Genomic DNA, 15,708 nt, shown 5'->3' on the forward strand with positions numbered 1-15,708 from the left:
ATTTGCATATCAAACCAGTTGAGTATTTCTGCCTGACACTGTAATTTTATGTTATTGTTTAAACAATGTAAACAAAACTCTCTAGCGAGTATATGTGTTACAATGGTTTGTCTTAATAAGTTCCTTTCTTTGTTATGAGAATCAAAAGACCGAATCCAGCATATTCTCTGAGGTTTACGGTTTTAGAGAAAAAAAAGTCACACGAACAAAAGTTAAGATGATGTATATGCTTTAAAGGGGATGCAATTTATCTAAAATGTAACTTTCAATCTCGTTGCCTGATGAAGATGATAACCAGCAGATAATCGACATTTAGAAAAAAAAATGATTAAGAATGGTTCGTGTTCCATTGGCTGTTAAAGTTAGGAGGCGATACCGGAGCAATATTCAAACTCATAACATCGCAAAAGAAAGACGACCAAAGACAAACAATTACAAAATACATTAGAGAAAACTACAGACTGAGCAACACGAACCCTACCAAAATGTATTAAAAAGTAAAGGTATTTTTTTGTTCAGAGACAAGTACCTGTAGAGATAATTCTAGCATTTTTTTTCTTAATTCCTAAGAAGCTCTTGTATAAAGTATGACTCAATTGAATAAAGATTTTAAAAAATCGACAAGAACAGAGCTTTCACAATTTAAAACTCCATCTTTGTTGGTAAGAGCAGAAACACTTCATAACTCGTGTGTCTTTTTTTTTTTTACACATGTGTAGAATCGCTTATGTTTTTTGTTTAAACCATTGTTGCTGGCAACTTCTTGAGTGTACTTTCTATGAGCTTTTCGTGTCTCTTTTTGTGTGTTGGCTTTCAGTCTTTTCTGATTTTCCAAGTCGCTAGGGTTATTGATACGTTTCACTAGAGTGGGCTCTTTGTTTTCTTCTCATTGCTATTCTTTTTAGGGTGTTTATCCTTGAATATGTGTGCCTGTTTATTGTAAGTTTTGTTGGTACGTGCTTTTCGATTAGTTTTTCCAATATTGTTTTAAATGCATTACACTTTGCCTCCGCTGTCTGGTCATAAGATTGACAAAATGTTTGCATCAAAGGCCTTAAGAGAACTTATTTTTGCTTTAATGTTATCTTTTTATCACAAGAAATTCTTTTTTTCGTGTTTGGCTTTATTCGATTTGGTTGTATAGTTGTGTCAAACAGTACTAATCTATATCATGATCACTTTCTTTGTTCAAAAGGTGGAAGTGGCTTAAAACTTATCATAAAAGGAAGGATGACTTGTAAGTATAAGGTAATGTGTTTGAAGTCTCGTTTGGAATGTTAACATTTGTTCTAATGACGTATCCCGTGAGATGTAGAGATAAGTTTTGACTAACCCTAAGTGGAGCAATGAACTTAGTAAACAACAAACATTTTGGTAAATAAAACAAGAATTTAATTTTTATAGAGAAAAATAATTTATGTATGAATATTCCTGGTTAGTAATAAAGTGCATTTGCAGAATTTCGGAGTGGTGTTGCACCTGTGATAATAGAAACCGATTGTTATGAAAGTAATTTTGGTTGAAAATATATTTTTTTCATTACAATGCATTGAAAATAATAGTATTGGAGATGACTTATTGAACTGTCTAGTATACACAGATGCGTGTGCTATCATTTTATTTAGCTATGCTGGGTATTTAAGTTGTAATTTTGTGAACTTGTCCGATGACCATAAATTCGTTATAATTCACTCAGTGGCGTAGCTTGCATGTATGCTCAGATGCTCAAGCATCCACATCATTTTGACAAAAGAAAAAAATAGCAACAGTTTAACTCGGAAGTATCCAAATATAACAAGGCTGATGATATGAGCAGTCATTTTCGAAGCACTATGCCTGGTCTTTCATTAAGGATAATTTCGTTTATGTAAACAAGATAGTTGAATCGCAGAATAGTGTTTCAAGTTAACTTTTGGTCGTAAAAAAAAGTCTACGTCATCGGCTTAGGCAAGCGGAGAGGACTGATACGCAGACCCGTGGACATGTTTCATCTGAAATTGAACCTAGTGGAGTGATGACTTCTCATTTGACTATAGCAACTAACAACTAAAACACCATATCCTGTAACGTTTCTTGCGACATGGTAAACGACGTGATGAAAAAATCAATTTGTAATAGATCGTGATAAGTCCTAGGCTAATGAATTCCCGTTTCTATCTAGGTTCAAATACTAATTTTAATTCAATCAGTAAAGAACAAAGATCCAATTTTCCCCGCCAAGCACATTTCATATTTTATCTATTAAAGGACAAGGAACAAGCTAGGGAATAACTAATAAAAAACACTTTTTATTTCTTTCTTTTTTTCTGTTCAATAAGCTTCACAGCAAATGAAATGGGATTTCCATTACAATTTATATTTCAAATGGTCATAACTGGTTAAAAATATTTAATCACGACTTATTTTCCAAATTGTCAAAGACATTGCTTATGATATGAGTTTCACTTAATCTGACAAGAATTGTACACATAAGAGTGCTAACAAGACCGGAAGATCGGACGCCCGGTATTTCTAAGTCTCCTGCAACGCGTTTAGCTCAGTAATAAAAAAATCAAAAATTCAAGATTGTAGATTCAAATTCCTGGAAAGAGAAGTCACTTCAGTTCCTATATGTCAAATATAACTTTAAGATTAGGAACAGAGGCGGAATTAAGGGGGGGGGGCAAGGCGGCCCGGGTCTCCCCTTTTCTGCGAAAAATTTGGTTGCTTATATAGGGAATCACTGAAGCATGACCGGAGCGGGCCCATACTTATGAAAATTTCTGGATCCGCCACTGGGGTGGGAAACTTTACATCAAATATTTATGAATTGAATGATGGTAGTTTCGAGGAAACAATAACATTTGGTTAAAAATATAAATATATGTATTGGTGGGAATTTTGAATTTAAACAAAAATCTTACTAGTGTCGGATTCTGTGGGAGTACATGTGCTTAAATAAAAAGTAATTTTCTGCATAAAAAGGTCCAAAAATTTTTTCGTCTCGCTCCGCTCGGCGCCGAGACATCCACATCATTTCAACCCTGGCTACGCCACTGTCACTGATGAAAGTGCGTTATTTTTTAGCCAAAATTTGCTATGATATCGGTTATAAAACTAAAAAATAATTTTGTATAATTGTAGTGTTTTGTAAAAATGATAATATCTCATCTGGTAAATAGATAATTGTATTAACCAATCAAGGTGTCCTTCGAAGCCTAAGTGTAGATCAATGACATATAGAGTGAATCATTACTCCAGCCAGGAGTCTACTTCGTCAAAATTATCTCCCCATTACGCCAGTTTATTTTCACAATCGTAGAAATGGAAGCCATTGTAGGGATGACGCGCTACCAATATTGCTCTTGGAAACCGATAAATTTATCCACATTGCACCATTACGATCCTTATATATCAGTTGTATTTTAAAAGACAAATGTATCAACTAGCTAATGAGCATCAGTTAATAATCTTGTCTGCATTGATTCAAATTAAAACTATTGTCTGATCGGTTGTCAGGTGGAATTTTCGAAAATTCATAAACATTTAAAAAAAATTCTAATTAAATATTTCGTGGAAGGGCAGACTAGATTTTTTTAGTGGTTGAAGACTATAAACCCTAGTTATCACACACAAAAAAATTATAATTTTTCGAAGATATGCATTTTCATCATCCAACTTGAAAGACTGTCGTCAAGTACTTTCAGTAAAAAAATAGCTATTCGAACACACCTTCTCTGTTTTTGTGACTCATTAGATAGGTATTTCACTTGACCCATATATTTCATCTTTTAGTACTGTGATTTTTTGTGTTATAAAGTCAACCTGTAGCTTTAATATATAAATATGATAGAATCTGAAGCGAGACGATGTATGAAATATTCTTACTTTGTACGATATCAAGACAAAATACTCAACTCAAACACGCCCTTACATAAAAAGGTGCACTCGATTTTCTCTTTTCGATACAATTGTTACCCATTTTTTGGATTTTTTTCTTCAGTCACATAATGGAAGGGCAGACACGAAAATTACTGAACTAATAGATTGACATGTTTTCCGTCCGTGGTAATTTTTTCATAAAAATCGGAGGTTATGCATTTTCTTCATCCAACTTTAAAGATACCCATGTCGTCGACTTGATATCTAATTGTTCTGCTTAACTATGTACTAGATAAATTGAAAACTTATGCAAATGGTGTTTTTAAAATAAAACACCTCGTAATTGAGAAGAAAATTGCAATTTTGTTTGTTTCTATTAACTTTTAAAAATTTTGTCACTATAGTAAACAATACAGTAAACATTTATCGCCTTCTCTAACAAAGAGCTTCGATTCTTTTATTCTATTTCAACCTGGTTTCCGACTGCTCTTAATGAGCAAAACTTAATAATTTTAAACTAACAAGAAAAAAATAGTTAAAAAGAATACTTATTGTTTAAAAAGTTTCAACTTCATTATAAAATAGACATATATCATCATCATATTAGGCGGTTCTTATGGGATATCGGGCAAAGTTGGATTTGGACAAAGAGAGACAACTCCATCCTAATATTAAATCGTATTTTCATCCTTCACCAAGTACCCGTACCAATGCAAGTGTATGACAAGAAAATGACAGTTGTAATCCATGTATTTGGTGTATTTCATCTTTTGATTTTGCCTCTTTCTTAGTGAATTTCCGTTCTCAGAATTTTTCCTGGAGTTCGGTGTGATTTTACCGCTACTTTTCACGTCAATATGAATCTACTCCATGACAATGTGTCAACGTTCCTGTTGTTTTTTTTCAATAGTTGGATCAGACATGCATTTTGTTCACAAATTAGCAGCACATTTTTATGCGCGCCCATTTCATATATCCGTTCAATTTCGTCATCATGTCCAACTTATTTTGTGCATGGCATCATAGCATGTGCTAGCCTGCGGTTATCATCATTTCAGTAAAAATACTGATCAAATAAGAACAAAGTGAGTAGTAGGATAACAAGAGGGAAATCATTTTAAAGTGTTGTAAGTGTATGTATGCGACAGAAATGAGTAAAAGTGAAGAACAGATGAGAAACGTGTTGTTGTTGAGAAAAGTGAATTCAGAAAGGATGTCAGAAGTTGCGGAAAATTAGACATAGGATCAGACAGAAATTACACACCTTTAAAAGTAAAATGAAGTCGGTGAAAACACGTATTTGTTTCGTATTTTAGTGAGTTTTATATTTTTAAAATAACGATAATTTTTGCTGGTATTTACTGTAACATATGATTGGTTATGTCAACGTCATGTGATTCGCTACGGAGGTGTTAACCAGTGCGTCGAAAAAAAAAAACCCGTCATTCAGTCATTTTGAAATTCAGATTACAGTAACACTTGCTTATGATGAAGGTGACAAGCACGACACCTTCAAAGCAACAAAGGATTGAGCAAGAACGTACTGACTTCTATTTCACAATTCCACCAAACAAAAAGTATTACTCTATTACACTCTCGTGAAAGTTCCATAACAATATTATGTATCTACGAAAACATGTTTAATCCCCAGCCTATAAATAACATAGCTTAATAATGATCCCCAGTCAGTAAGCTCTAGATAGATTTTATGTCTTTTAAAGGTATGGACTTTTTGATTTGAGGGGGCAATGATCTGAGAAGTTTGAGGGAAAAAATCTTACCCGGTTTTTTGTCTTAATCAAAAATTCTGGTCGTATATATCTGGATTGAAAACAAAAAGTTTGTCCACTTATTTGCTTTTAGAAACAAAAATTTCAAATATAATTCTTTAGCATAAAATGAACATGATGAATAAGGGAGCTACCATTTGATTTTTATGGGGGGCTAGGATGAAATTTGAAAAAATAGGCAGGACAGGAGTTTTGAGTAAAAAAAAAGGCAGGATGAGACACTTTGCAAAAAAAAAGGCAGGATGACAATTTAGGTAAAAAAAGAGTCAGGATAAACTAATAAAAAAAAAGGCAGGACCGAATAGAGTGAAAAATAAAAAGCAGGACAGAGATTACAACGAAAAAAAAATGCAGTACCAGATTTTTCATCCTAGCCCCCCCCCCCCCCCCCCCATAAAAATCAAATGGTAGCTCCCTAATAAACGGGTGTTATTTTTTGTTGCCGGGGTTTGCATGTAAATCCCATATCTGACCTGACCGGAATATTTGTTTCGCCGAATTGATATATTGAATACTTTTTTGCAAGACCAGACTGCAACCTGTCTGCTGGGTGTGGCCATTATGTCTCCCGATTTGTCGACCTTCATTTATAAATTCGTTCTCCTTTCAGACTCAATCATTCGTAGACTTTAGTTAATTAGGAACCCTCACTTCCCTTGTTTGATGAAACATTTCAACCAAACATTTGGACAAAAATTGTTTTGTTTGTTTCTTATCTCGTGTCGGTCTATTGTATATTTCATCGATAGCCCGGCGTCTATCTTGTTTACAACAAATAAATTGAGAGGTTTTACTAAATAAACCAACGAGAAATGTGCATGTCCATTTTTTACTGCCAACTCCCACATCAATTATATTAGTACATAACTTTCGATCTATCCAATCATTTTATATTGCGAGAATACGGCATCAAAAATGTCCGACCCCGTTACACTTTACAGCAACTATAAAATATGCATGCCCAACTTCAGGAACTGTGTAAAAAGTTCATTGTACACTTATTTTATGTTTTTTAGCCTAAAAAGGTCCAAAAAAAAATGGCACTGGCTACGGTTACATGGAAATGTAACAATAATAAAAATATTATTGTTACATAGGAGACTAAATGCCGGAATGCAAAGTCGGGTAAGAAACCGATTAATTACGAATGTAACAATAATTACTGAGGCTACGGTTACATGGCGTTATTGTTACATGAAAAACAGCAATCATTAAACTTAAATCTTGTATAGTTACAACTTTTGTTGCCTTAATTTTGCATATGTACGAAATAATACTTGAAATAATGATAAATAATAAATATTATCGTTAACAAATGGTGTTTAAATTGTTTTTTTCTAACGTATAAATGGTTTTGGTGTTTTAAAGATACTCTTCCTCTTTTTGTACTTATGTCTGTTGATGGAAACGGCGAGAGCGAGGTTATAGCATTCTGGATAGTTTCTGACGAATCTCGAGAAACTATAAAAGAAATAACGCAACTCTTCAAAAAGTACAAAGAAAACTGGTCCAAAATTCGATGTGTAATGAGTGACAAAGACATGATCGAGAGAGACGTCATTAGGGAAGAAATACCAAATGTACCCTTACTAATATGTCTTTTCCATGTACTAAGAACTTTCAAGAGAGAAGTAAAATTGAGAATGGAAATGGGGAATGTGTCAAAGAGACAACAACCCGACCAAATAAAAAACAACAGCAGAAGGTCACCAACAGGTCTTCAATGTAGCGAGAAATTCCCGCACCCGGAGGCGTCCTTCAGCTGGCCCCTAAACAAATATATACTAGTTCAGTGATAATGAACGCCATACTAATTTCCAAATTGTACACAAGAAACTAAAATTAAAATAATACAAGACTAACAAAGGCCAGAGGCTCCTGACTTGGGACAGGCGCAAAAATGCGGCGGGGTTAAACATGTTTGTGAGATCTCAACCCTCCCCCTATACCTCTAACCAATGTAGAAAAGTAAACGCATAACAATACGAACATTAAAATTCAGTTCAAGAGAAGTCCGAGTCTGATGTCAGAAGATGTAACCAAAGAAAATAAACAAAATGACAATAATACATAAATAACAACAGACTACTAGCAGTGAACTGACATGCCAGCTCCAGACTTCAATTAAACTGACTGAAAGATTATGATTTCATCATAAGTGACTACTGAGAAGCTTGGAATTTCAAAAGACGAACGTATTTTGGCTCTTGAATTGCTTCAAAAGATGGCATATGCTAGGACCGAAGACGGCTACTCAGAATTTTATCGTGAACTTAAAGACACTAATCTTGAGTCAGTTATTAGGTACTTTGACAAGAAGTTTGTATAGCTGAATGAAATTTGTGTCTTGATATTGTTTCAGTTTTGTTTCAAACGAATATTAAGTATTAAATTTTTCACCCACAACAAAATTGGTCACAAGAATCTCTTTATCCATTGTGCATTGTATAATGACAGTAATACGAGTAGGTGTGCAGTTAAATACTTAAAGTGAACACTTTTCTCAGCCCGAGTTCTCAACAACAAACCATTGGTCTATATTTTCGCCTTTGGCACTACTTATCTAAAGTAGTTAAATATAGGAAGATGTGGTGTGAGTGCCAATGAGACAACTCTCCATCCAAATAACAATTTAAAAAGTAGTAGCTTTAAAACACCAAAACCATTTATACGTTAGAAAAAACAATTTAAACACCATTTGTTAACGATGATATTTATTATTTATCGTTATTACAAGTATTATTTCGTACATATGCAAGATTAAGGCAACAAAAGTTGTAACTATACAAGATTTAAGTTTAATGATTGCTGTTTTTCATGTAACAATAACGCCATGTAACCGCTCGGCTAAATTCAATTTACTTCGCCCACATTCAGTTCAAAAATCTTGGATCCCATCTGACTACATGTCGCAAACAAACCTGAAAATATCTGCAGAAACCTTCCTCAACAAAAAAAATATAATCCAAATCATAAAATATACGATGTAAGGATAAAAATATTTATTTTGAAGGATTATCTCTGCAAAAATGTTCACGTCCGCTCTCATCGGCATGCTCGACTCGAATGGTTAGTTTTGAATTTTTCCCTATTTTAGAACGTTATTGTCCAATATTGTATTTACTTTCGCAGAAGGTATTTGCTCATATTTTTTATTATTCCCATCAAGCGTAGTTTACCGGAAGACAGCTGTACATGCGACACAGATTGAGAAATTTTCGGCGAAATATTGACACATGTTCGAGTCTGAAGCCTGTACAAAGAATTTCTTTGTGAAACCGAAAAATACGAAATGGGCAAACCAAAAAATAAAAATCGAAAAGGTCAAAATGACGACTTGTAAGTCAAAATTGAGTATAAGATCTTAAGAAAAAGATGGCTTTCTGTTTTTAAATTACTAAAAAAAAATAATAAAAAAAATATGAAGTTTCCTTGTAATGATCTGTAATGCCCCAGGTGATGGACTGAAGGAATATTTATTTGTAGAGGTGTTTAGAATGTACATTGTAACCAGTGAACGATAATCGCAAGATGAGGTGGTCATGATCATTTGAATGTCTACCAATTCTGTCACTTTATTAGTGTCTGACCCTTTTTGTTAGTCAACATATTTTTACTTACCATTAATGACATTAATTGATGTTGTATACATTAGAATGCCTGTTTAAATCCTCGATTTGTTTGTTAGTTAGCAGCATAATCGTAATGCTCAGTCGTAATGTTTGAATTATAAACCATAAACTAATTCATTGTAATTTCACATTGGGAAATCTTAAATATTGTAGTTGTACTAAAACTTTGAGTTCTGAACCATTAACCTCATATACATCTATTGTACACCTAAATATAGATGAATAAAGTTTTGATTAACCAATATAATATGATTGGGTTCTTTTTACATAAAGTCTAATTATAGATTTGTGAAAGGTATAAATTTAAGTATTGCACAACTATTTCAACATACACTTCATACTTCATAAGACTTAACAACAAACCACAAATACTTGTAAGGTAATAACATCTATTTAGATTAATTTATAATAAAATAACAAGTTTAAAATCAGTTGCTGTTCAAAATTACTTCTAGGAGGGAAATGTGTGTGTTATAATCTTTATTTTTATTTTTCAACAAAATTCCATTGTTGATTTCAGTGTGTGACAACCATATTTTTGGGTTGCAAGGTTTTTGTGTAGCAATAAGTGACTTATCTTTTGACATTTTGATATAAATGTGGACAAAGATCTGATCCATATGAAAAAGTAATAAAAAAATGATTAAAAAAAAATCTTTTATTTAAAAAGATACAGTACATGTAACTATATTAACTCTAAAGATCAGTAAAGATATACATTTTAAAATAAGTTTCATTTTGAAATAACAAATATCTCGGCAGAATTAAATGTAGCTGAGTTGCCCGATATATATGAAACAGTGACAGCTTTAAATAACCAATGAATAAGTTGCCTATCTATTTGTATATCATGGCAACTGATACTGGTGAAAGAACAACTACAAAAGCTATTACTAATTACAGTGCATTTTGTATCTATGAGCTTTATTGTAACAAAGATGGCACATGCATGTATCAAATAATGTTGATGGAGGCAAATACATGTAAAAAATATCCAATTGCACAATATTGCGCAATAGCAAGAAATTTTCAATTGCACAGTTTTGCGCAATAGCAAGAAATATTCAATTGCACAGTATTGTCCCGTTTTCAAATTCTCTACATTAAGGTCCAAAGGGTCAAAAATTAAACTTTGTTTGATTTCCAAAAAAAAAACATGAATATATGGGGTTCTTCAATATGCTGAATCTAACCATGTATTTAGATTTTTAATATTAGGGCCTGGTTATCAAATTGTTCCAAATTGAGGTCTAAAGGGTCTAAAATTGAACATTATTTGATTTCATCAAAAATTGAATTCTTGGGGTTCTATGATATGCTGAATCTTACCATGTATTTAGATTTTGCATATTGGACCATAATAGGTAAATGTCCAATTTAAAATTTTTAAGTTTTTAAGTTTAAGTTCTTAGACCATATTCATTCTGTGTCAGAAACCTATGTTGTGTCAACAATTTAATCACAATCCAAATTCAGAGCTGTATCAAGCTTAAATGTTGTGTCCATACTTGCCCAAACTGTTCAGTGTTCAACCTCTGCGTTTGGAAAAAGCTGTGCCCTGCGGAGCATCTGGTCATGTCTATTTAGGATATTTCAGATATATTTCTGATTGTTTACAGATTAAAAACATATATAAGATTGTATTTGTATTTATTGATAAAATGGAAGTTTTAAACTATATATTTTCCTGTTTTGTAGCAACAGTGACAACGAGGTTGATTTAGATCCTTTAGCTAATCAAGAATTAGATGAGCCAACCACATCACAGAAACCTGCTGGAAAACATAAAAAGAAGAAGAAGAAAGACGATTGGTAAATTTATACATTAAAAGATGTTTTAATAAAGCAAGACTCCAAGTTGATGGCCAGCACTTGTTCCTTTTATTTAAAGTCCTTTCTTCTCTTTCTCTCTTTAAATTCAAATTTTTGGTTTACCACAATTTTCTTTGATCGCTTAAATTTTTGGGGCATTTGTCCCCCCATGTAACGAGTTTTCGGGACATAACACTCCATCTTGAAAAGACCAATTATTCTCTGTTTACTTTTATATACATATATTTGAAAAATTCATTATTTAGTAGAAACATGTTTTGATAGAAACAATGGATAAGTTGCAACCCATACTTCATTTACCAAACTTTAAATCGAAAAAATTCTTGTTCCGATTTTTTTTCTTTACTATTGCTTTAAATTTTGGTGTGACCGTTCTTTCCTTGTTTCATCTTTACCTGTACCTTGTACATTTTTAGAGGACCTGAGATTTTTCATGTCAATTGGCAAACTGAAAGTCATTTCTTATGATGATTCCTGTTAAATCCAAGTTTAAACTTTTTTATTTGCATTTTCACATGAACTTTATTTATTTTAGGGAAGACGATGTTGCAGCAGAAATTGAGACATTATCGATTGAATCAAAGAAGGGAGTTAACTCTGATACAGTTAATGAGGACGATCCACCTCCACAAAAGATAAAAGTAAAGATTAGTTGTAGTTTCTCCCCACATATTTTAGAGAGCATATATAGTGTATTGGGTTTATATGGAATTGAAACTTCTGACATTAAATCTACACTGCTAAGGAAAAATATCAAATAGTAAAATACAAAATGTAAAAACAAAACAGAAAATTACATGTACATGTATCAATTATAAAAAAAAAAGCTTAATTTTCATAAAAGAACTTTTGAAGGTCAATGTTTGGAATAAAAACCACAGAATAAAAAGTAACAAGAAATAAGACACTAAATGTATTAAAACAGATTTATAGAAGTAATACAACAAAAATTTAACTTTAGGTGATTTGAAATAAATATATTGTTATGAGGGTGAAACTTGATTAGCACATTTAATTGATTTTATTTTTTTTTAGTCAAAAAAGAAGAAAAATAAACACAAGAGTGACTCTGAAGAAGAAGTTGAAGAAATGGAAGAAGAAAAGAAACAAGAGACAAAAGGAAAGAAGAAAACAAAACCAATGGCTACATTTGATATGTTAATGATGGATGATGATAGTGACAATGAGTTACCTTCAGATGTAAGGCCAACATATTGTCCTAATGGATACATATAAGTCTGAAAATTTAACCCAATAATGCTAGAATTAGATTTTTTGTTGACAAATTTCTATCTCTCAATGGAAATGAACTCGCACCCTATATTAAAGTACATGAATTATAATCATTGAGAATATATCAAACTTTGATCTTCACTTTCATTGATACATCAGCAAAGGAAGTAAACATAAACAAAAATTGACTGAATGTTTTTAAAAAGTTCTAAATAGATAAAAAAAAAAAAAGTATCTATAAAAGTGAAGTGTTGTTGTAAACATTTTTAAAAATCATCTCCCATGACATTGATAGGCCGAATGTAATTAAACTTGACCTGGATGTTTCTTATGGGATGTAGCTTGGAATTTGATCCATCAACAAACAGGCTCACTATTGTAAAGATGTGATGAAAAAGGACTCATTTCAAACATGTAGTGTTTCCTTTATCGTATAGCGGGTTATTTTTGTGGGTATAAAACTTCGTGTTTTTCATTGAATAAGGTATTGTCCATTTGACCTCTATATATTTGCAGAAAAAATTTCTTAAAAATTCATTTTTATAAATTAATATTTTTTTCCTTGATGTATTTTAATATATGATGTATACGAACTCTGACTATTAATTTCATAATTTTTAGTCAATAATTAAAAAAGTTTCCCATTAGGTCTCTATGTTAATTAACCGGATTTTTGTGACAAAAATGTCGGTTATTGATTTGGGGATGTACGGCGGGCGGGCGGGCGGCAATCAAATGTTGTCCGTGCATTAACTCATGAACCGTTCAACCAAAGCTTTTAAAATTTTAAGATATTATTACTGACAACTATACGAAGGTCAAGTTCAATAAGGGTCATTTTGACTTTTACCGTTCAGGAGTTATGGTTCTTGAAAGATTGAAAAATGAGTTTCCAGTTGTGTCCGTGCATTTACGCATGAACTGTTCTACCAAAGCTTCCCAAATTTTAATATGTTGTTACTAATGACAGAGTGGAGATCAAGTTCAATAATGATGAATTTGACTTTTACCGTTCAGGAGTTATGGTTCTTGAAAGATTGAAAAATGGTGTTTCCCGTCGTGTCCGTGCATTTTCTCATGAACCATTCAACCAAAGCTTTTGAAATTTTAATATGTTTATACTGATGACAAAATAAAGGTCAAGTTCAATAATGACGATTTTGACTTTTACCGTTCAGGAGTTATGGTTCTTGAAAGATGGTAAAATGGCGTTTCCATTCACGTTGTTGCATTTACTCATGAACCATTCAATCTAAGCTTTTCAAATTTTAATATGTTGATACTGATGACAAAATGGAGGTCAAATTTGATATTGACGATTTTCACTTTCACCATTCATCAGTAATGGTTCTTGTGATATTGCCAGGACACAAATAAATGTTAATAAATCAGGTTTGCTGTCGTTGTGACAGCCTCTTGTTTTATTTTTTGAAGTGTTGATATAAGAAATAAAAAGTGTAATGGCCTTCAAACCAAAACAAAAACAACATACATGTGCTTTTGATGTGTGTTTATTTGTACCATGTGACTTTGTATATTTAAATATTAAGATGACCTCTACTGACCATCAACCAAACTTAGATTTCATGTCATGTGATTGTAATAATTGTTCTATATATGATAGGAAACTTCAATTTCCATTTTTTGTTTAGTATAAACTAGTAAAATAGTACTTTATAAACAAAGGATATGAAAATAAATTTTGTTTTATATGTTCACCTTCATATCCTCACTGGGCTTCTAAAATGTTGTATATGACTTTTTTGGCTAAATTACTTTTTGACACCAATGGTCTGGGCGGGAGGAAATCTTTGGTATTACAAAATAGCCTACAGTTAGACCAATCAAAATGTGTGAAATAAGACATATTACAAAATTGCCAATGTCAGTTGTTTGTAAAGTTTGCTTCCTAAATGTTGTATGAAAACTTGAAAATCGTTGTGGAATGGCTTTGGGAAAAAATTGATTGTACATTTCTTTATTTCTGTGCAAATAATTTAAGTTCTTGGATAATCCACAAATGTCAAAGTTTTTATTTCACTGCTATTTACAAAAATGTTCAAGTTCACATACAACATTTTGGAAGCATGCATTTTGCCAAAATTTTCAAAGCCTGTTTGTGAGATATTTTTTTCTTGAAAAATTTGTAATTTACAACATTTTAGAAGCCCACAACGATATGTTGTGTTATATTGTAATGTACACTAACCCTTGAATTGTTTGTGCTAAATTATAAAAGTTATTTTCAGGATGAAGAAGAGGAGACACCTGTCATAGAAACAAAGAAAGAGGAAGTTGTTGTAAAAGAGAAAGATAGTAAAAAGAAAAAGGATAAAAAGAAGAAGAAAGATCAGGCTGAGGAAGATATTGATGCGCTCTTAGCAGACATTGACAAACCTAAAGAGTCAAAAAAGAAAAAGAAGAAAAATAAAGGTAGGAAAGAGTATGCATGAATGAGAACAATATTTCAATGTTTTTTTAAATACATATATGCGGCTGTTCTAGCTTTGCAACCCATTTCTGTTTTTGAATATCTTTTTTTCTTTTCACCTAATGGTATCCTTATTAAGTTCAAGAAACAGCAAATCGGCTGTGTGACAAATTCAAGGAAAATTTTCCATACAATTTTGGCTGATTGAAATATAACAAATGTCTTAAGATCGTCAATGTATAGAAAAGAAAATGGCCCATTGCATGGGTTTCATTAAATCATTGCAATGTTTCAATTGGGTTACATCTGTCCATTAAAAAAAATCGACGTAATAATGATATTGATCAGCAAATTACAGAAAATAATAAACATTTGTTAATCTTAATAAGATATCTGTTAAGTTGACCTTAGCAACCAAAAAATATATAGGACATTGTAGTGCAACCTCAATTTCAATTACCTCAACTTATCTGACTTTCCACAAAAATCATTTGCTTTCAGATTTAACAGGTGAAGAAAATGAGGAAGGCAATGAAATAAATGAAGAAGAAAAATTGGCTGCTGAAATTGAGTCAAAGATGGCTGCTGTTAAAGTGGTCACTATAGATGACTTATATGACGATGATGAAGACGATAAAAAGAAAAAGAGAAAAAAGAAGAAAGGAAAAACTGAAGAAAATGATGGAGAGAAAAATGAAGAACAGGAAGGAGAAGAAGGAACAAAGGAAGAAGGAGATGAAGATGATGATGAGTCAACAGTAAAAACTGCAGCCCAAAAAAGGAAAGAAAAAAGAGATAGAGAAAAGCAGAAAAAATTATTAGTAAGTTTAATTTTAGTAGGTGTTTAGTATTTCCACAGGGAATTACAGTGAACATTTTTAAATAGGACGCAATTTTTAAAAGTTGGTTGATATCTATTTTAATAAAG

General features: G+C 32.1%; 1 protein-coding gene across 1 annotated transcript in view; it reads left to right on the plus strand.

Moving 5' to 3' along the window:
* Positions 1 to 8,811: 8,811 nt before the first annotated feature.
* The window catches only part of LOC143041910 (eukaryotic translation initiation factor 5B-like), a 71,697-nt gene continuing 64,800 nt past the window's right edge, over positions 8,812 to 15,708 (plus strand). Inside the window, exons 1-6 of the mRNA XM_076214048.1 lie at positions 8,812 to 8,990; positions 10,982 to 11,095; positions 11,652 to 11,757; positions 12,152 to 12,316; positions 14,599 to 14,782; positions 15,282 to 15,601. Coding sequence (XP_076070163.1) covers positions 8,944 to 8,990; positions 10,982 to 11,095; positions 11,652 to 11,757; positions 12,152 to 12,316; positions 14,599 to 14,782; positions 15,282 to 15,601 — 936 coding nt within the window. The 5' untranslated portion in view covers positions 8,812 to 8,943. The remainder of the gene's footprint in view (positions 8,991 to 10,981; positions 11,096 to 11,651; positions 11,758 to 12,151; positions 12,317 to 14,598; positions 14,783 to 15,281; positions 15,602 to 15,708) is intronic.

Source organism: Mytilus galloprovincialis, chromosome 8 (genome assembly GCF_965363235.1).
Source record: "Mytilus galloprovincialis chromosome 8, xbMytGall1.hap1.1, whole genome shotgun sequence".
Classification (NCBI taxonomy): domain Eukaryota; kingdom Metazoa; phylum Mollusca; class Bivalvia; order Mytilida; family Mytilidae; genus Mytilus; species Mytilus galloprovincialis.